A 21,198-nucleotide genomic window follows, 5' to 3' on the forward strand; every position below is an offset into this window, starting at 1 on the left:
CTTCACAATGCAAGCATTTCTCTTTGCATGCTATAGTCACTTTCCCAAAAGCTCTTTATGTCCTTGAGTCCCTTCCGTATGGGCTGTACCTCTCCCTCACTCCTTCCCTCCCTCCATCCCTCATTTCTTCTCTTCCCCCTCTATCCATCCATCCATGCCTCCCTCCCTCCGCTACCCCCAACCCTCCCTCTCCCTGCATGTGCTATAGCAACATAGCAGCCAGGACTCAATGTTTCAGCATGCCACAGGACAGACAGAGCATTACAGCATGGCTGAGCTTATCTATTGGCTCAGAGCCACTGTTGGCCCAACCCTAGGAGGAAGTGTGGGCGTTCTGATTGGTCATAGGGGGATTGGGGCTTGTATCAGCGTGTCCTCTGGCTGATCTGTTGGAGTGGTCCCAGCTCATAGAGAGGTGGACAATTGAGGGACTTTTCAAGTAACTCACAGTGCATGCTGCAGCAAAGTGGTACCCAGGCTCGCTGCATGAACCAGTCACTGCACTACATCTTTGATGGTTTCTCACTCCAGTGACTTAACTATTGAATAGGATACAGCGACACAATGCAGAGCCTAAATGAACAACCAGGGGAATAAAATAAAACAAAGGCCTAAATAATTACAAAATACAGGAGCACCAGCTTAAATCAAGGTGCACAGTGTGCATGGTGTGGATTTCTAGGTTTATGTTGAAATATCGCAGTCTTGATTTATCTTTTAATGAACTGTAGCTGCCCACCTGGAAATAGGTTCATTTCCACCAACATCCCACAAGCAGGAATGATCTAATATTACTGTGTACATTGGATTGAACATGGCAAACGGCAGATAAAACTGAAAAGACTAACAAATGCGTCACTGTGTCTGAGGAAGATCACTAATTTTGACCAAATTATATGACGTTCATGACAGTCTGCAAAGTTTGTGACAAAGTTTTCACACTGTTCTCAAACGCTAAATCATCTTTGTGTCTATAGAAGCTCTCTTGAGTCAGGATAAAAACAATCTTTAAAATCAGAAAGTCAAACTGTTGTTAGGTTAGGGCAAGCACAACAATAAAACCCATGCAGAGTGCATGGGTTGTTTGCATCCTTCCTTCTATTAAAAAAAAAAAAAAAGAAGAAGATCATAAGCTATAAATTGAGGATGAGAAAATGGCTGTGGATCACAGGCATTTGTGCGACGGTATCTGTGGAGTTTGTGAGTCACTTATTGGTAAAAAAAAAAATGTGGCACCAGTAAGCCACGGTAAAATATCAGAGAGGCAGAGGAACTTCCCCTGCAGTGAGGCTGAAGGGAACAATGGGCAACTGGATCAGAGAAGCTGACTGCCACTGGCTTCCCCCTCCAGCACCCAGGTAGGTTGGCCCTATTCATAAATCACTTTTATTCCTCCAAGCGCTCAACAGCCTCACCTCTTCAAATGATGCACTGTGTAAAGGGAAAAGGAGGCAGGCGGGTGTGGGGGGACAGGATACAAAAGCGGGGAGCTGTGGGAGGAGGCAGAAGAGAGGTGCTGATGGTGAAGTACGTCGAAATTAAGATGGTTAAAATCGTAAACATCTTTACTCTGTTTAACCGCTTTCTCTAAACTAAATCAGTATTTTTATCCACCTGAAAACTGAGCTTTCACAAAGACATCCCCAGAGGGTGTAAATCTGGAAAGGGCCAGTGCAGTGTAACAGTGTGGATACGCTAAACAGAACTTTCACATAGTAATGACTTAAAATAAGTCCAGTAACGATCAGGGGATGAGTGCCAGAGTGGACTGATGAAGAAAGTCTTGAATCTCCTCCAAAATGTTCTCTCAGGTTATTTCCCAGCCAAATTTTTTCCAAATTTCAAAAGATACCATCAATGTTTTCTGTTATGATGCGTGTCCTATGGTGGTTGTAGCGTGACCTTTTTTGGGGGGCAATAGTACCAAATGAGAACAATAAACGCAGGACAATTAGGGAATTAGGGTAGAGGTGAGGGAGAGGGAGGATTTACAGGACAAGTGAAGCCAAAGCCAACTTTGTATAAAATTGGCAAAGATTTTTTGCATACCTGAGAAAGAGACGACTGGACAACCCAAAAACGTAATTCCTCTGGACACGGCTGTCGCTGTCACTTTCACGGAGGTTTATGCCTCCGTGAAAACACTAATGTGGATGCAAATCATCCTGTATTTGGACAGCTTAATATAGACATAACCACAGGGAAGGCCCAGGCTCATGGAAAATGAGCATGAAGATGTACTTAAAAAACACAAATTGAACTTATTAAAAGCACCTTTAATCCCTATATGATGTTCTCTGGTGGGAAGGTACACAGAAAGGTGAAATTAAGATATACTGAAAGACTGAACAAAAACTTCCAGGCCAGCTTGAAGCTCAGCGAAAAAACAGATGTTACACCATCAAAACAAACCAGAATTCCCAGTGCAAAACTTCCCAATCCAAGAGGAAACCTGCCTCTCACTTAGGTAAACTGATAAATGAGCTCTCGTAGGGACTGACCATCATAAGAACAAACCTAAAATACATAACGCTTATTAAGAGACATTTATTCCACAACCATGTGAAAAAGACTCGTCCTACTGCAAAAGGCTATTTTTCTTGTAAGTAATGGTCACAGATGCTTGCAGTAAATTTTGGAATACACTGCTGAATATAAAGTTTTACATACAAAACCTACAATTGTACACACAGCAGTTTTGCAAGCATGTCTGTAGTCAGTGCAATCAATGCTGTTGCTATGTGGGGGGGGGCACTTTTACAAACCCCCTCGTTGTAAAGGAATGCTAAACAACCAGCAACCATGCGAAACCCTCTTCCTAACAGTACATTACAAACACTTTGTGATATACCCTGTGAAGCTGGAATCCCACTAGGTGCAAAAGCTCTTCCTAACACCAACTGGAAAGAAGGATCCATCCATCCACAATTTTCTTCTGCTTATCCAATTCAGGGTCGTGAAGTACATAAAAGTCCAGTCAAAAATTCTCAACCCTTTGAAATCTGAACTATAATAAAATTGCCAGAAAATTGAAAAATGGAGTGTTTATTGAACTGTTTTTGCAATTTATTGCTTGAAAATATATTTTACTATTTATTTAGAGTTTTCTTTTGGGAGGGTAGGGCATATCACACTGATGATGCAGAAGTCTCAAAAACTGGCAAATACTCATGCATTAAATGTGACAGATTGGAATTAACGAGTTAACTGCAGGTCTTACTTTGCCAGTTGTGCTAAATCATCATCCCACCATGGCCCTCAACTATCCCTTAGTTATGCTGCTACAGGCTCAGGCAGCTGGGGGCCTTTTCATACTTTTCCATGCTCGCCTATTTTCTCTTCTCTTTCTCTTCACCCTCAAGCAGTCTCTGCAGGCGGCTTAGCCCGGTTCTGTCAAATATCTCTTCCTATTAAAAGCAAGTTCTTCGTTCCCACAAACGCCAAGTACTTGCTCATAGAGGACCAATTGATTACTGAGGTTCTCTCTTATTTTAGGTTCTTTACTTCATAGTTTAAAGGATTTTCCGATGACTGCTGTAGTGAACTGAAGTGAACTGAGGCTTTCATGAGGCCTAGCCAGTACTGCGCTATAACGATATACTTGACCTAACATTGTTGTTGTACTTTAATATCACTTTTTTTTTTTTAAAGGAAGAAAAAAAATATAAAATATAAAAAATATAAAGTTCACACCTTTATTTTTGTACTATTTAAAAAGATTAATTTATAGAAGAAACACAGAAAAACATTAAAATATTTTACTTATTCTTTGTGCAAATGTCTTATCAGATGTAATCAAATGTTGCATTTGTTTAACACAAGTGCTGAAGTTTTTTTTTTTAAGTGGAGATATGTCCTAACCGGTAATCATGAAGAGAACAAGCGCACCCACCCCTTCATCCAGTGAAACAAAGCACATCCATTAGTAGACCCTTTTCTTATTGATCGATTAACTGCTCAGCTAAACATTCAGCCCTGTGCTATTCATCATGGAGGGAAGATATAAGCCATGCCGCAGAGTTTCGGGGCAGGAGGGATGTCGGGATGTAATTGAGATTAAACTGGTGGGTTGGGTAGCTGGAACAGGCAGAGAGGAGACCTAAAGGAGGGGGATACACATAACACACAAGGGCATCCTCAGCGGAGTTTGTTAGAAGCCACAAAAACCTTAACCAACTTAGGGGAGAGAATCAAAACACAAGCCCAGACGTGCATGAACGGTAAGTGCATTAACTGTGTGTAAATTTAAACAGAGTACATAAAAAGGCTGAAATTACCATTTATTCAATTTGAAGTGGTTTGCAAACAGAGAGACTGTGGGACAGTCATTTATCTAGCTGCAATTCCCAGCCTTGATTGGCCTTGTATGGTCAAGTTCTGAGCTTGAAATCCATTTTAGCCAGCAAAATGGTCATTTCTTTTAATTGAAAAGCTATCATTTGCAGTGCCAATACATTACTTACACTACACACTTAAATCTATGCAGAATTATCTCCACAATGAAAAGGGTCTGAGATGTAACTAAGGGACTGAGGTTCTTAAAAAGCTTATCAAATAAAGGACTAGCAAACTGCGTGAAATTTTTCCACCTCATGAGAAGACAATGAAATACAAAAACATTAGCTTTCTTAACATTCGGTTTTTTGCTGTTAAAATGCAGGTGAGGAGAGTAATAGGACTCGTGGAGGTACCAGTGGGAGGCTAGAATCTGGAAGTTTAAAACAGAGAAGAACAGAGAGTAAAAAGAGCGAGGGCACTGAGGACGGTGCTTTCGTACAGTATAGATGTGCACCATGATGAGACCAACTAATTAAATAGATTCTTCTGTGGTCGCGCCTCGGGAAAGCTTGAAAAAGACACTTGAAAATTAATGAGAGCTCAAAAAAAAAAAAAGGAAAGAAAGAAAGCAGCACAAACTTTTCAGAGCCTCAGAGGTAAGGGTTCCACTTGTCTTCCTGCACTGCCAGGAATGTTACATATAAATATATAAATAGATAAACAACGATATTTCCTGTTGTCTAATCTCTGCGCTACACAGTCAGCCTTACTCCTCCGAATTTTGCAGTTATTCTAAGTATAGCGGTGAGAAGACAGACGCTGAACCATAGTCAGCTTGCTCTACATCTATTTAAAAAAAAGAAAGAAAAAAAATGATAAAGAGTGTGGGTGGGTCAAAAGGACACAGGGAAGTGAGGGGGTGGTATCAGAGGAGGCGGTGGTGGTAAGGATGTAAAGCAGGGGAAGGGGAAGGTTTCAAGAATACAAAAGTGGAAGCACGGGAGACCACTTTATTTGGAGCTACTAAAAATAGCGCAGCAAATGGTAGCAGGGGCTAGCTGGACTAACGCGCCTCTCTCTCCCTTCAGGCCCGTGGAATCGATAGGCTGGGAGCTGGAGGGGAGGCTTCCCGGAGCCTGCAGCCAACAGTTGCTGAGGGGGGGATATGGAGAGAGTGGAGAGGAGAGAAGAGTGGAGTGGAGCGGGAACTATTTTTTGCACTGCTTGACTAAATATGGTCAGGGAGGTGGTGAGACAAGACACAGGAGCAGCCCGGCAAAACGGGGCCAAGACATGTTTCGAATGCTTCTCTTCCCACAAAGTGCTAACCGTTTAGCGTAGCCCTCCACGACGTGGAGCCACTGGTCAGTTGGCCCCTTGCCCCCAACTTGCTGCCAGTGTGTTCTTCCTCCTAACTGCAGCAGCATCTCAATTTGATCCACTCGCCACACAAAGGTGACCCTTGCAATGCACTGGAATGTATACGCTGTGATATTGCAACATCCTCCACCTCTCGTCTCCGACAATGCTAATCGAACTTGCATGGATCACAAGCAACTATTAAAAGTACAGCTGTCTTCTACCGCAGAGACACAGCCTGCTGCTCTTCTTCTTCTTTCAATTTTTTATTTATTTTTGTAAATACCTCCATCCCATTTCCGCTTTCAAACATTCAGCAAACTCCCCTCATCTAACCTGCTGTGTGTAAAGTTCCACTGAATAATAAAAGCGCATTTTAGGAGCAGAATAAAGCTCTGGGGCTGCGCTTGTGTCGATGGAATAAGAAAAAGGAAGGGTGGGAGTACGGTTGGTACACTTTCTGCCTCATCCACCGATCAGGGCATCCTCCCAGCTCTTCCCCCTCAGAATGCACATGATGGAGAGAAGAGTGCTGCAGTTTTTTTTTTTCACTCCACCCCTCCTTTTCTCCCTCTTCTCCCCTTTTTTTTTCTTCCTCTCAAATAGCATCTCTTCATGTCAGCTCTACGTCTTCCTCCTCTAAAGGTATGACTTGTGTTTGTGTGGGAATGTGTGTGCATGTGTGTATGCCCGCTGCTCCCCCCTCCCTGACTCTGGCACTCAACCCGCCCCGCCAACACCCCTCCTCCTCCCCCCAATCATAGAAGCTGATTCAGCGAGTCAGGCGTGCACCCGGCACACACGATGGCTGCAGCAGCTGGAGCGCTCTCTAGGTCATTATGGCTCTCTTCACTACGGGAAGAAGGAAGAGAGGAAAGGGGAAGAGAGGAGGAGCGGCTCAGATAAGAAACTGATCTGACAGGTAATATATGCTCTTCCATCGCTTTTGGACGGAGTTTACCCCTGACGGGCCTTGATGTCTCCCCCCGTCCTGTCTCTCTTTGCGCTCTCTTCTTCGGATGCAATCAGTTATTAACCGCATGGTTTGCCTGTGAGACGCGTAGTCGAAAGGGGGAGAGGACTGTGCTGTTCTGCAGCAGCAGCAGCAGCAGCACTGGGACAGAACTTAACCAGAGAACACCTTTGGGCTTTTTTCCCTCCCCTTCTCCTTCTCTTGTTCTTCTTGTCATTAGAAAAAGGGAGGAAAAAAATCAAGGCTTTGTAAAAAGAAAAAGTACGGAGAGGAAGAGGATGCAGGAAGAGGTGAAACAGGGCTGGGGAGTTGCTGTGGTCCACATGGATTTTAGCCCTTTTTTCCTCCCCCCACCACACTCTCCACTCTATCTCTCTCATCTTTTTCTTTCTCTCTCCCTCCCTCCCTTCCTTGTCTTGCTCTCTCTCCCTCTCTTGTGTTCCTGGCACTGGCCGGACATGCTGCAGCAGCACAGCTCTTTGGCTCATTAGGCTTCATGGTTGCAGCCCTGCCGCTACCTAATGACGGACTCGTTAACTCAGACCTGCATTGGTGTGGAGACGTTTCCTTATCCACACTTCGCCCTCTGCATCCGACACCTTCCAAGATCCTTTTTTTTTGTCTTCATGACTAAAGGATACTAAATTGCTGGGACTTTTGAAGTGTCTTTTGTTGTCTTTTTGGTTCCTGTTTTTGTTTTTTGATGTTTTTTCTTTTTTAATACCAATTGTTAACTAAACAGAGGGCGTGGGTGGTCACTGCCTTTCTTAATTGATAGGAGGTAAGTTTGAGGATGCGTCGCACTCTTTGAGACCAAGGTTGACCGGCTGAGGCGGAAGAGTGGAATTGTGACCAGAGGAATGACGAAGCATCAGAATAATGAACAGCGGGCAGGTCATGAGTTCTGAACAGGAGGAAAAGCGGATTGACAGCACACAGCTGTGAGAAGTGTATTAACACAGATGTGGGAGGAAGGAGGGGGAATGGTGGGAGGGGATATTGGGCAGCAATGGCTGGCTGAGTAGATGTGTGTCACTGGCTGAACCCAGAGCACTTAGGGTAGTAACCCAGTTTCTTCTCTCTCCCCCTCTCTCTCTCTCTTTTTGAAGCAGATTGGTGTAGGTTAGGTAGGGCATGCAGGGCACACAATACTGCAGTGCTATCGCCAAAACCAGAACAGACACAACAACCACTGGGCTAATTTGCTGGTTCATGTCTCCCCAACCTCCACCGTGCCCTGTGTAGGAAGGAATTTCACTCCCTCTCACTCTCTCTCGGGCAGCTGTGACATTTCCTAAGCAGGACGTCACACCTTTAGGACCAGGCTCATCCACCTGCCCAACCCCATCTCCGTGCTGAGAACAACAGTCACCTCCACTTACACCTACCCTCATTACTATTCTAAACGCTTCAACTGCAAAAACATTGCACCACGTTTCCCATTTATTCAGTCCTCCTTGGCCACCTTAGTCTCCAAATTCACACCTAAGCTGCTCTCCCCTAATCCATTTTTTGTTGCATCCACTGCCTCAGCATTCAGCCTGCCGGCTAGCTTAGTGTGGTTGGAGGCAGTGTCGACTTGTGGAATGTGCTGGTCCGGGGCAAAGATTCATTAGAGACTTGCTGTACAATTCTCACCACCATGCAAATGGTTATTGATCTGGTCCACCCGGCAATAAAACAGCTGGTTCCACTGTAAACACAGACAAGTGAGGTTTGATCAGAGGGAAAGGGAGACGCAAGAACAGTCTATGTGTGGTAAAGGGAATGATTAACAGAGAGAGGGGAGAGAGAGAGAGAGAGGGAGGGAGAAAGAGAGGTGGCGATGACGGTGTGTGTGTGTGTGTGTGTGCGTGCGTGCGTGCGTGTGCTGGGGGAAGGGGGGGGACCAGGACCAATCCACAAGTGCTGAGTGGGCATTAGCGCCTTCATGTGACCTATGGCCTGCCTCTGTGCCTAAAGCCCAAATCCTGCTCACAATAGCTTCCTGTTCAACTTGGATCACCCTCATTTTCAAACATCAGCAAGCGCTCCAGTTAGCCACTGGGGACGTTGCTGACACCAGAGAGACAAGGGACAGGAGAGAGAGGGGGGACGGTACATATCGGTCCGTGAGAGGTGGTTAAAGGGGGAAAGGACACCAAAAGCGGGGCGGGAGGTGTAATAAGAGAACGAAATGATGGTGTGGAGGAGAGGAAGCGAGGGTCTAGTGGGTGGAGAGAAGTGATATGTTTAGTATGTCAGCGGGACCGCTCAGCTTATAGGTGCACCCCTGCTCCCAGGACACCGCAAATGATCGTCATACGAGAGCGAGCGCACCTTACAACACTTTTTTTTTTCCCTTTCCCCCCCCAAGGAGAAAACTCTTATCTACTCTGCTGCTGCTTTTTTTTTTTTTTAAACCTCCAACCACTTAAAATCTACCTCCTCGACATTTTTCCTGGACAGAGAAAAAGGCCACCTTTTGACTGCCTTAAAAAAAGAAAGGAAAAAAAAGCTGTATTCCTCCTTCTGAGCCTCCTGGTTTCTCCCAGTTGCCTGGAGGACAGCAGGGGTCACTGGGACAGTCGACTATGGTATGGACTCTAAAACTTCTGTTATGTTCAGGGGCGGGGGGACTGGCTGTTCAGCCTTACATGGCAACCAAAAGGAAAGCCTTGAGTGTTGAACTGAATTTACACTCAAAGTCACCTTACAGTGCAGACTACCATACTTGGGAGAGAAAGAACGGTGAGGAAAAATGTTCTGCTCCTAACTTCCTGACCTTGGAAAGAGGTGAGAAAATTTCATATCTAAGATTACCTCCTTGGTGCACATACTTCTTTATGTACCCATATGAACATATGATAGCTATGGAATGTAAAGAAGTATGTATTCTTGGTGAGGTTCGAGCCCTCGTTCTGGAAAACTGATGTGCAGCACTGTTACAGGATACGTTTATGCTTTGTGTCAGATGGTGAAAAGAAAAACAGCAAACAAAGGTAAAAGTGAGGCAGGAAAAGAGTGAATTAATCTAAGTGGTGAGGCTCATACATTAGCTATACTGTCTCTGGGCAGTCTCACTGCAGCAATACTCGCTGTAGGGAAGTTTCTGCTTTCTCAAACTGGCTGACTTGGCCAATAAAAATCTCTCATCCAAGATACGTTAACAATTCATTTGACAATTACTTGGCATAAAATGATTGCAACCATGTTTTAGGCTCTGACAGCAACCTACACCAGCTATGAGCAGCTGCCTTGTGAGAGTGTCATATGAACAGAGCTTCCTTTCATTATTGAGTGATTTTGCTGCATTACAGCCCTTGAAATTCAGCCAGCTGCAACTTAGCACCAACTTCAGCGAGCGGTATGCTAGAGCTGTTGGACCATTAATACCATAATCTTTTCCAGTGCTGCAGCACAGTTCAAGTGGGGAAAGAAAGCAAGGTGAATTGAACCAGCAGCCTGCCACAGTTGCTGGCTGTTTAAAAATAAATAATAATAATTATAAAACAACTAAACGGAAAAAAAAAATGGAAGAGCGGTAAATTGTTGCTGAGAAGGCAGAATGAACTGTGGCCGCTATTGCTGCTGTCACAACCCGGCTCTAACCTATTGCTGTAACATATAGCTTCCGAGTTGACAACCTTGTGTGTTTAACTATGGCCACCCTTCCTTTATGCTAGTGCCCTTATCGACATCCCCACCCCACATCAACCCCGCTGCCCCGTTCTCCCCTCCCTTTCTCTGATTTCTGTGCTCTTTGTTCACGTTTGCTATGCTTGCCAAATGCTTTGCTGGGCTGCATGGCAGCCAGATTAGACCATCAAAAAGTGACAATGCAGGATCAGGGTCAACTCTGGCCTGTCAGCTGATTCCAATTGTCAACTGTTTCAAACAAATAAAGGCAACAGAACATAGGCAGAAGCGCAGTGACAGAAATGAAGCGAGGAGGGGAAAGAGGGAGGCGGGGAGTCGTTTGCATGGAGAGCTATTCATATCTAACACTCTCACCTATTCTGACCCCCGCTGCAGCCCGTGTCTGGATCATATATAAGGCTTGTACCAATTTTAGCACAGATTTACCACCCTTTAACCCACTTTAATATACACAATTCTCCCAAATTTGGCTCCAGATTAATAAAAAAGGAGCACATGAAAGATATATTAATTATAAAAACAAGTGTGTTAAAGGAAGTGAAGAAATATCAAACCAAGTTCAGTGGCTTAACTTTAAAGAACATAAATTCATACTAGCGATTTCTCTTTTCTGCAGTAAACGTGGATGAAGCCGACCTTTGAAAAGACAGGATAAACGCCTTTAAAATCCCTCTATAAAAACTCCTGCAGTGGAGTATGTACGCAACCATAGTATATAGGCTGTTGTCACATGAACTCATTAATATGCTAAGTAAAGGCCTGACTTACTCTCTTGCTTTTGAATAAAAGTAAAATCAAAGCAGAGAAGATAGGAGTGCAATAAACACATTATCTACTGTTATACGCATTTAAGCCATACAGCTGTTTGTATTCTATAAATTCGTTCCTTATTTGGGTTTTGCTCTGATTAATTTTTGTCTCTCCGAGTATGAGGAATACTGCAACGTTTTAAATACATGAGAATTTGAACAATGTTTAATTGTCGATTGCAGTTTTTACTATCTGGAATCAAATTAGCTTATAAGAAGTCCTCGAGGAACAGAGAAACTAGCAAACAGAAAAGGTCATTTCAATCCCAATCGAAAATAAAATACAAACCAACTTCTTTATTAATTTAAGAAAAACAGAGTGAAGCAGGCTTTTAAGCCTTTTCCCCTGCATTTATACCCATGTGGATCATATTCTCTCTGTCTTTTCTGTCAAAACATCAAAGGCAGGTGGGGTTGTGTGGCTCGCGCCTGCATGTTTCACCCAGGCCTTCAATAGCAATGACCTGCTGTCTGAGTGACAAACACAGCAGATGCTGACATTATCAAATGCTAAGTGCCTGTCGTCCCCCCCGTGCTTTTGCCCTGTTATGGCCCTTAGACGAGGTGAGCGGCCCGGCCACCTGACTCTGAGGGACAGTGTGTGTCTACGTGTGTGTATGTGAGCAAGCGTGAACGTGCATGTGTATGTTACAAATAGACCTGCCTCTGGTGTGCCATATCAAGCCGGCCCTATGCTGACCTCCATCCTGTCTACAAGCAGTCCGGTATATCCCTCAGCTGTCGCCGGCCACTCTGAGAACCTAATTTGTGCCACGGCAGGAAAAGTCAATAATTATAACAGCTGTTTCGACATTTGTTAGCACTGTGAAGGAATGATATAGTTTAAAAAAGTGCCAAACAAATGTCACTTGACTGTATTTTAATGCAGCACGGGTGCTCGAGTCAAGTGTTTTACAGCACAAATGAGAAAAAACACTGCAGCTATTAAGATTTTAAAGAAAAAACTATAACACCCCTATGCATGGCTAAAATATGGAGATTGTTTTATGTCTCTACGATAGCAGAAATTGCTTAATGATTTCATAATTAGCAACAACTACAATAAGTTTAGAAACATTCTTCTCCATGTGGGTGCTCTTGATCATTTTTATATGAACATTGTAATGACTTTAGGTACAAAACTGTACAATACTGTACTACCACGGAGCCCCAAAAGAGACATAAAATAATCTGCCCTCAGTCACTGTTCAATGTTCACAGTACTCTTTATACTGCAAATCAGTCCCCGTGACTTAAATGACTGGTTTAAATGAATGCTGTGACTTGACACCCCTCAGTGCTGCTGCAGGAGTATGAGTGAGAGAGTGTGTACGTAGTTATGCCTCTGCATTTGTCTGTTGGGCGTCTCGGTGACCGGAGCAGAAGCGTGCTTGCAGCAGGGCCCATCTGTCAGAGCCTGTAATTGCTTCATGACTCCAGGACATTTGACTCAAGTGCAGTGCCACAGATTATTATTATCCTTTTCTCAGGGAACAATTTTTCTCACTCTCTGAGAGGGGGGCAAACATAAAACTTAAAAAGATAGTGAGGAGGATAAATAGACTGCCTGGGAGGCAGCAAAGGAGAAAGTTGGGTAAGCTTAATCAACTGTACCTGTGTGTTATTGGTGTGCTGGTAAATGGGGTGGAGGGTGCTAAATGTACCTGTGTGTCACACAGAAGTGGATGAATGTGAAGAGGCAAAGGGAAAAAATAGGAAAAAGAAACCCGGCAAGTAGGTTTGCATGCCGTGATGAGCCACGTGTCCATTTTTTTAAAAATGTCTTCATGTGTTTCCTTCCTTCCTTTTTTGGATAAAAAAAGATTGCTGTATTTTCAACAGTTCAAGCGTTTTGTCTCTGACACAGTGACTCCACAATGCTTTGCTAAAGCTGGTAAAATGGAACCAAATCACCTCTTGAATGGATTTGGTCCCCTTCAACCAGCTGTAGCTATGCTTTGATGACTACCGGAGCTCCTTTTGCTGTGACGCATTCAAAACAATCACTGGAATAACAGCAGGATACTTTTTGATGATGATGGCTTATGGCTTTCTCTCCACCAGCAACATCTGGAGTGTTCAGTGACTGTGCTAAACTTGTCTCATTTGACTAATAAAGAATCCAATCGCAGCTTCAAAACTCTTGTATGGTCCCCTTTCCTGAATCTGTGTTTCCCCTCTCTCTGCCTCTACAGGGATTTATAATCTCACCAGACTATCAACGGCTGTTTCAAAAATAGCAGGGGGACAGAAGTGCGGTGTGCAGTATTTCAGAAATACACCACTCACATGTCTGTGTGAGAATGTACGGCTGTCTTGCTAAGACACTTTCTAAACTCACTGTCACTAGATGCTAACAGTCAATTACACTGTGGGTGGGAGCAGGTAAAAGGGAGGTAGGGGGGTACAATGGAACTGCAAAAGAGATTGTGAATAAGAAATACAACAGCAAGACTGCAAGAAACCCAAGAAGGAGCAAAATATAGCCGTTTAGACAATGTACATTACACACAAGCACACTGAGACTCTTTGGACTCCTTTTCATTAAGCCTGATGTTAGTGATGTTAGACTAGTTGGGGTAGATGAGAGCCAGATGCTTCGGGGACAGAAGCTTCACGCACAAATCACAGGAGCAAACAGCTACAGGCTCCCACATTCACTCGCTGTGGGTGCAGAACAAGCAGGAAGCGCAAACCTAACTCCCTGTCACAGGACGTCTCCTGCCCGCACACATGAACTCCAGAAAATGTCAAGGGCATCTGGTCAGGACATTGTCAGAAGTTATCGTTTTTCACATGTACCACACAGCAAGAGATCGTTCCAGTGAGCATTCGTTCTTTCTTCTGGAAATTTAGTGTGTTTTGTTTAGGTGAGGATGGTGCCTCGCGTTGAGCTTGAGGACACGGGACAACCCCTCGCTAGCTGTGAATTCACCTGAGTGAATAGGTATTTGCGCTATTCTCTGGACCTAGCATGTTAATGGACCTAACTGGACCCAACTGATTAATCCCCTTGTGCCTCAGATCTTTGCATTCAAACACACGTCTCTATCGGCGGGAAAGTCCTAGAAAAGTCCAGGACTGCAGTGCATGTAAGAAATGCCTTGGATGCCCTTTTTAAAAAAAAGAAAGAAAAAAAAAAGAGAGAAAATATAAAACATAAATATAAAAATCAGTGCTAAATCATTTTTTTCCACAACTGATCTAAAAGATGTAATTTGTCTAATTATTTAAAGCAATTAAGAGGATGTGGGTATAGCATACAGACATTGATTAAATCTCAATTTGATTTAACAAACTTGGTTATAAATTCTTTTTCATTGGACTAATGACCATGAAATGCATTTGTGCACCATAACACGCACTAGTTTTCTCAATCAAAGCAGTCCAACTCGATTAGGCTGAAAGAAGCAAGAGTGAACAAACCTCCTGTTTCATCGATGTCAGCGATAAAGAAAATCTGAACATGCAAACGTTTTAATGCAAACATTTGACCCATGTCTCCACTCCTTTCTAAGTGGGATCCCTATTACAATACTACCATTATGGTGGTGCCTATTAGTGCCGACATTACAAAGGGAATAAATGTCTGCATTTCAGAGCACAGTGTGATCTCCTGCACAACCCTCCATCTCCTCAGGTGAGCCAATTACCATACGGGGTTTTGCCTGTATGTTGCCGTATTAAAAGAAAGCTGAGAACTATAAGGGGAGAGGGAGGAGGGCAAATATTACAAGGAGGTGACACGTAAAAGGGTACGGACGGCCGCTGCAGGGCTTGTTTAGAGCCCGTTTATGAGTCATGGGCTATTAATCGTATTGTTTACAGTATTGTAGCAGCTACTAGCTTCGAGCAGCCCGGGGGAAAGACACAGAGATGAGCCAGGCTCCCCTTGCAGGCTAGAGCTGTGGTAAACACACAGGGAGAACACACAAGAAAATCCTTCCCGGACATGTTACTGCTGGTTATACCAGCACTTTCAATTTACTAGCAATTGTAAAACTTAACAACTAGCTTTAATTTATGAGGAAATGCCTTAACATGCTGCAGCCGTGTCTATGTGTGAGTAATGAACAAGGTAAAATATAGTACAACTCCCCAGTTCCTGCTGCTCGCCTGTTGGTAGAGTTGATTTGTCTCAGTGTTTGGGACTCCAAGTTGAAAGATTCATCTGTCACCCACAGGGTTCTTCCTATGTGTCTTCCTCAATCTTGTTTCCACTGCTGGAAGACCCACCCACGCACATAACACATTACAAACACACCAGGGACTCTGACGCAGTCTCTACTTGAACCCAAAAGCCAGCATTTGATGTTTAGAACATACATCACTTAGCGTAACAGAAGAGAGGAAGCTCATTTTTAAATTGTTTTTCGCACTGTCGTGGAATTACACGGCAACAAGAAAATTATATTTTACACTTGTTTGAGCCACGAATGCCAAAAGAGTCTGTGCTCAAACACAAGCAGGTCATCGGACTTATTAACCTGACGGGTTTTGTTTGATATCCTCCATCTCACTGCTCTCTGATTGGCTTCCAGTTTCAAGCAACTCTCATCTACAGCCATCAAGGCTTTTACATTTTTTTCCCCCTTTTGCAGAAGTATGTCAGGAATTTCTTTAAGCACTCAGTCAAAACAACTGCCTCTCCACTAAAAACACGCCAGACAAGGTGCTCCCACTTCAGCCTAGGGAGACATTTCCGAGGGCTTTAGGACTTGTAGACCGTCTCCACGATATTGCAGGAGCCCGAGTGTGAAATAAAAGTAAATGGGCAGACTGCAGAAGGTGACATATATCTTTGTCTTTCTGACGGCATGGGGACAGAGTGTGGACTGAGACAAGCAAAGAAAGCACAACAGGGCCTTTGATATAGAAACCACCGTACTCAAATGAATCTTTCAGCAGGTCAGCTCTCTAACATATACTCTCAAACCCGACAGACTATTCTATTTAAATATTTAAAATGCAAATATCTTTTTTTTTTTTTAACGGTGCCATTTATTCCTTGAGCATGTTTACTGTTGTTCATTAAAGTTTAAAGGTTGTGCAATAAAAGATAACGGTGGCCTTGCAATATTTTTTCCGCCCTCACCCTCTCGGATAACACAGACAGACTCGGACTGCAAACATATGGCCAGTTTTTCATTTTCCTGACTGTCATTTTCACTTCTTTCTGCAATTTATTCAATCAATTCTGAAATAGATTCAACAAAGACAGCCCTGAATCTATGTAATCATGTTTAATTACAGAATTTCAGGGATCATCAACTCTGGAATTACCTGCTGAAGAGAAGCAGGCAGGCTGGTTATGTATCATTTCAATAACAGAAAATAAATGAAACACTGCAGACTTCATTTAACATATTTCTGCACCTGTTTTTGTTTTTCCAGAGCATGCCGTGTATGAACACTGGCTTCATATTTCATTTAACTTATAATTTATATATTATAATATTAATATAATATATTTTATAAAACTGGATCTGCAATTTGCTTTTGATATATATATATATATATATATATATATATATATATATACACATATATATATATATATATATATATATACACATACATACATATTTGCCAATATATTTGAACAAGGACAGATTTTAGCCTTGATAAATGCAGTTTTCTGTATTAATAAAGTGATTTTTAGGAGGTTTTTTCAATCTGAAATTAATCAATGTTAGAAACAGGCACTGGCTTTAGATAATCTGACCTACAGGGTACCAGATGTGGAGGGGCTGGACCAGGCCTGTGACCTTTGACAGGTGTTCCACAGCCCTGTGACCTTAATTCCATTTGTCCTAGTGCCAAAGGAATAAATGCCAATGAAGGGGAATGACATTTAGCCTGGGATAACCACGCTCATGCGGAAACACACACCTGAAGCACTCACAGCGTAAAGCAGATGTTAACTTTTCTAGAAACTGCTCCACTCCCTTTACCGTGGCGATGAAACATCAATTTCCATCACCTTAAGAGGTGGATGATAAACCTGATACAGACAGTCATTGCTCAGAGCCATCTTTAATATGCTCATGGCTTAGAGAGCAGAATAAAACAGATAAAGACTGGAAAAGCAACCTGCTGGCCGGGAACAGCACCGACAAGGACAAAACGAAGTGCTGCCGCTGCACTGCAAGCCACTCCACACATGACACACACAATCGTGGAATAGCAAAACAGTGTGCAAACAAACACAAATGCTCCAGGTTTTTAGCTGTACCAATATAACAGTCAACACAGGAGACCACAGCATCCTTTTGAAAGATAGATACGCCTACAGTTCTTTAAATTAAATAGTCAATATAACTGAGATAGTAGAGCTTACAGGAGGATAACTTTTCTTTTAATTTCTTTTAAAGTGTTTTCAACTTAAACAAAAAAAAGCAGCGGATTCAGTGGAAGCAAATTTCAGCATGAAATTGGTAATTGCCTTTGAGATACTGCAGTACCACATTAAATTAACCCATGACTGTCCTCATCTAGACAACAGAAGGACTCAGTTAAAGAAGTGTAACAGTTATTGGACCTATACTAAGTACAACTATATTCCTGTAGGGTGGTGAGCCCAAATCCTTCATCAAGAGGAGGATAATGAATGATTCTGCCTGGCTCTCTGTCTTCTAGCTGCTAACAAGCAAAATATAAACCCTACTTGTTGTAGTTTTAAATAATTCTGTGCATTGTGTGGGTTCATTAGATTGAAATTAATCCTCTCTTCCTGTTTGATGACACATCAAATTTAATCTCATGCAGGAAAGTGTGGATAATATATCCAGGGTTTTTCCTACATATAACAAATTCACAGACATTTTTGTTTATTAAATGGCCAGGCCAGAAACAAGACGGTTAAATCACCAGGATAAATAAACAAAAAAACAACTCATATACTGAGACCATCTCATCACTATTTCTGGGGCAGGGAGACCAACTAAAATGTGATTTGTACACCACACAGACACTTCAAGATATTTGGTGTATCGCACAGTGTGGGTTCAATATGGCGTTTAATCACTTTATTCATATTCATAAAGTTCTCACTGAGGCAATTCTCTGTGGGACTTTCCTGTTAATCTCTGGAATTTGAGAATCAACAAATGAATCAATTAAATGTGGTTAATTTAGTGTGTGGACATAAGTTATGCACATGTCTCTAATTTTGGTTCCACTGAGCATATGAAACCGTTATTAACTGAGATCTGCATCGGCAGATTCCACTGAAACAAGCCTTCATTCGTCACAGTCGCCAAACCGAACATGTCACACACCTGGGGTTTCCTCTCAGGGCGGCGTGATGCAAAGCATTGAACCCGTTGTTGTTGGTGATGGTGACGTCAGCACCCGCCTCCAGCAGCACTGACAGCATATCATCTCTCTTCTTACTAATGGCATCGTGAAGAGGTGTGTCACCCTCTGAATCCTGAAGGGGAAACCTTATGTTAAGGACTGCTGTTTAAATAACGTAATTACAAGTCAGGTCTACAATGACCCCTCAAGTGTTACAATGTACTTCAAAAGCAGCTTATTCTATTCAAATTTATTTATATTGCACCACATCACAACAATAGTCGCTTCAAGGCACTTTTTATGGTAAGTAAATACCCTAAAATAATACAGAAAAAACACCAGCAATCAGACAACTCCTATCAAGCACTTGGCAACAGCGGGAAGGAAAAACTCCCTTTTTGACAGGTAGAAAGCTCTGCGTGCCATCTGTGAACGCCACACTGTTGCTGTTTTGTTGTATACAATGTGGAAATTTCTGTAGGACGTCCTGCGCCTTTACTGAAGTCTTTCGCACAACACTCAAGCCACTTTGTAACTTAATATTTATACCTTTGCTCCCTTATTGTGTGTTTTTTTATTGTATGCTTTGACACAGTGTTTGCTTTTTATCCTCTTGTTTTGTCATTTATATATCTTTTTATATATCTTTCACAGCAGCACCCACAGTTCAGTTATACATGTACAATGACAAAATCGGGGGAAGTAAGCAACTAAGCTATGCCATGAAGTATTTTCTTAAAGGTAAATAAGTCAAGCGATACATACCTGAAGGCTAGGGTGGCAGCCGAAGTCCAAAAGGGTTTTAACCACCTGTAGATGGCCCTTGTTGACAGCTATGTGTAATGGAGTCTGCCTTCGTTTGTTCCTGGCATTCAGGTCTGCACCGCCCCTGTGCAGCACTTCAATGACAGAGCCTTCATCACCAAAAGCTGCGTGGTGCACTGCTCGGTCTCCATCTTTATCCTGGGAACAGTGACACATCCAAATAATGACTCAGTATTGTGTGAAATCTGGTGCGAAATGCAATATAAAAGAAAGCTGAGATGCGTTCGTGATAAGAAGAAGCACACATCAGAGACAGGTTATTTTTTTCTAATTAGACAAACCTCAGCCTCCAGGTCCACATTGTGTTTAAGAAGCAGCTTTAGGACATCCACGTGACCGTTCTGACTGGCTGCCTGCATAGCGGTGTGTCCAGCACACTGCCCGTTCACCTGGAAAAACACATCAAGAGTCACTCAGAATACGGCCGCGTGTCAGCGTGCTGTTTAATGTTTAGAGCTGCCAAACACATGGTGATGAGACTGGTGAGGGTGTGTTTTAAATATTTGGATGTTGTACATGTGCATCCACAGTTGTGTGAGCAAGTTTCATCACCAACTGCAGCACTGCAAAAACTCAGAGCATAAATATTAATGTGAACTCCTTTGGGAGTCTCGAGACGTCTCTTGTCCTGGCAGCCAAATCACTTGGCCAGCCTCAGTGTGCTCAGCTTTAAGCAAATAATTCCACTGAAAGGCAACGGGGCATCTGGCCAGCACTCACCAATGACACACACACACACACACACTCATTCAGTCTCCCTTTCTCTAAAGTGAAGACGGCATGGCAGACTGACGTAATCTTTTTTCTAGACCTATAGAAGGCACAGATTTCTGTCCTGCTGCCTGAGTAAGAACAAAATCTACAACCGTGTGGGGTTTGTAGATCTCCACTTGATTCTGAGAGTGAATCAGGCTCTGTGCTGCAGTGCACACCAGTGCTCATTGGTGCCTCCTTTGGGCCCAGCCTTAATGCCTTTCAGATTGAGAGAGGTGCAGGGGTGGGAGGATCTTTGAGAGGTTTCCTGGGAGACTCTCCTCAATATAGCCTCCTCAATATACTGAGAGAAGAGCCGAGCACAGCCAGGGGTATTCCAGCTCCAATTATAAATGTACCTATATCTTCTGCATAGGTTTAATGGTAGAATCATTCATCAAAAAGTCATCTAGAACTTCAACAGTTCCTTATATCAAAACATCAAAATGCTGGAGCACTCACATCCACATCAGGTCTCTTAAGAATGTCCTCCACTTTGGCCAAGTCTCCATTGGCTGCTGCCTTGACCAGCTCCTCATTGATGTCCCCAGACTCTTGTGTCTCAAATAGTTTCTTCAATAACTGAGACAGGCGTTCTGGACAAGCGAGCGGAAAACATCAGAGATTGATAGCATGTAGGTGCCAGATAACAGAGAGCAATGAAGCAATGAGGACAAAAAACTAAAAATGATGCTCTCTCTGAGTTAGCGGTGCATGTTCGCACATACCTCCAGAGGCGTTGCTGACAGCGGAGCCGGAAGGGGCGATCTTGGTGACGGCAGCAGGGTTGTACGTCCAAGATGTCCCACAAACCTCGACCTTAAGGTCACTGTCAGAGTAGATCTGCTGCACACGGCCTACCTTGCCCAGGGTCTGTTTAGAAATGTTGTGACAAACTCATTAGTATATGAAGGCTTATTGTCTTTGGGCTACGTCCTGTGTAACACAGTCTGTAAGTGGCAGAGGACAGATGAAGAGGGACTGCAGTGAGGAAAGTAGAGCTGCGAGGGAAAGGATAATGTGGAAAGTACAGCAGCTCAAAAAGCCAGCATCCTACACAGAGCAGTTTATTATAAAATAAAACACTGACAGAAAAAAAACAAGGTATGAGAGATGTTTGAGCAATGTTCTTATTATTCAGAGTGTACTCACTTGCACAAGAAAGAAAATGGATATAAAAGAAAGACCCTTCTACTTGCTAGACCATTTTTCATCTATACAGGCAATTTGGAGAGGACAGAGTATAACGCATTCCAATTTTGA

At 43.0% G+C, this 21,198-nt stretch overlaps 1 protein-coding gene across 7 annotated transcripts in view; it reads right to left on the reverse strand.

Annotated features, from left to right (window-relative positions):
- mib1 (MIB E3 ubiquitin protein ligase 1) overlaps positions 1 to 21,198 on the reverse strand; it is a 59,024-nt gene that overhangs the window by 20,763 nt on the left and 17,063 nt on the right. For all 7 annotated transcript variants that reach the window (XM_080292241.1, XM_080292239.1, XM_080292238.1 and 4 more), the window contains 5 exons: positions 20,664 to 20,808; positions 20,398 to 20,531; positions 19,464 to 19,571; positions 19,123 to 19,320; positions 18,339 to 18,490 (listed from right to left, as the gene is read on the reverse strand). In XM_080292241.1, the coding sequence (XP_080148367.1) occupies positions 18,339 to 18,490; positions 19,123 to 19,320; positions 19,464 to 19,571; positions 20,398 to 20,531; positions 20,664 to 20,808 (737 nt within the window). The remainder of the gene's footprint in view (positions 1 to 18,338; positions 18,491 to 19,122; positions 19,321 to 19,463; positions 19,572 to 20,397; positions 20,532 to 20,663; positions 20,809 to 21,198) is intronic.

This window comes from Astatotilapia calliptera, chromosome 18 (genome assembly GCF_964374335.1).
Source record: "Astatotilapia calliptera chromosome 18, fAstCal68.1, whole genome shotgun sequence".
NCBI classification, from domain to species: Eukaryota; Metazoa; Chordata; class Actinopteri; order Cichliformes; family Cichlidae; genus Astatotilapia; species Astatotilapia calliptera.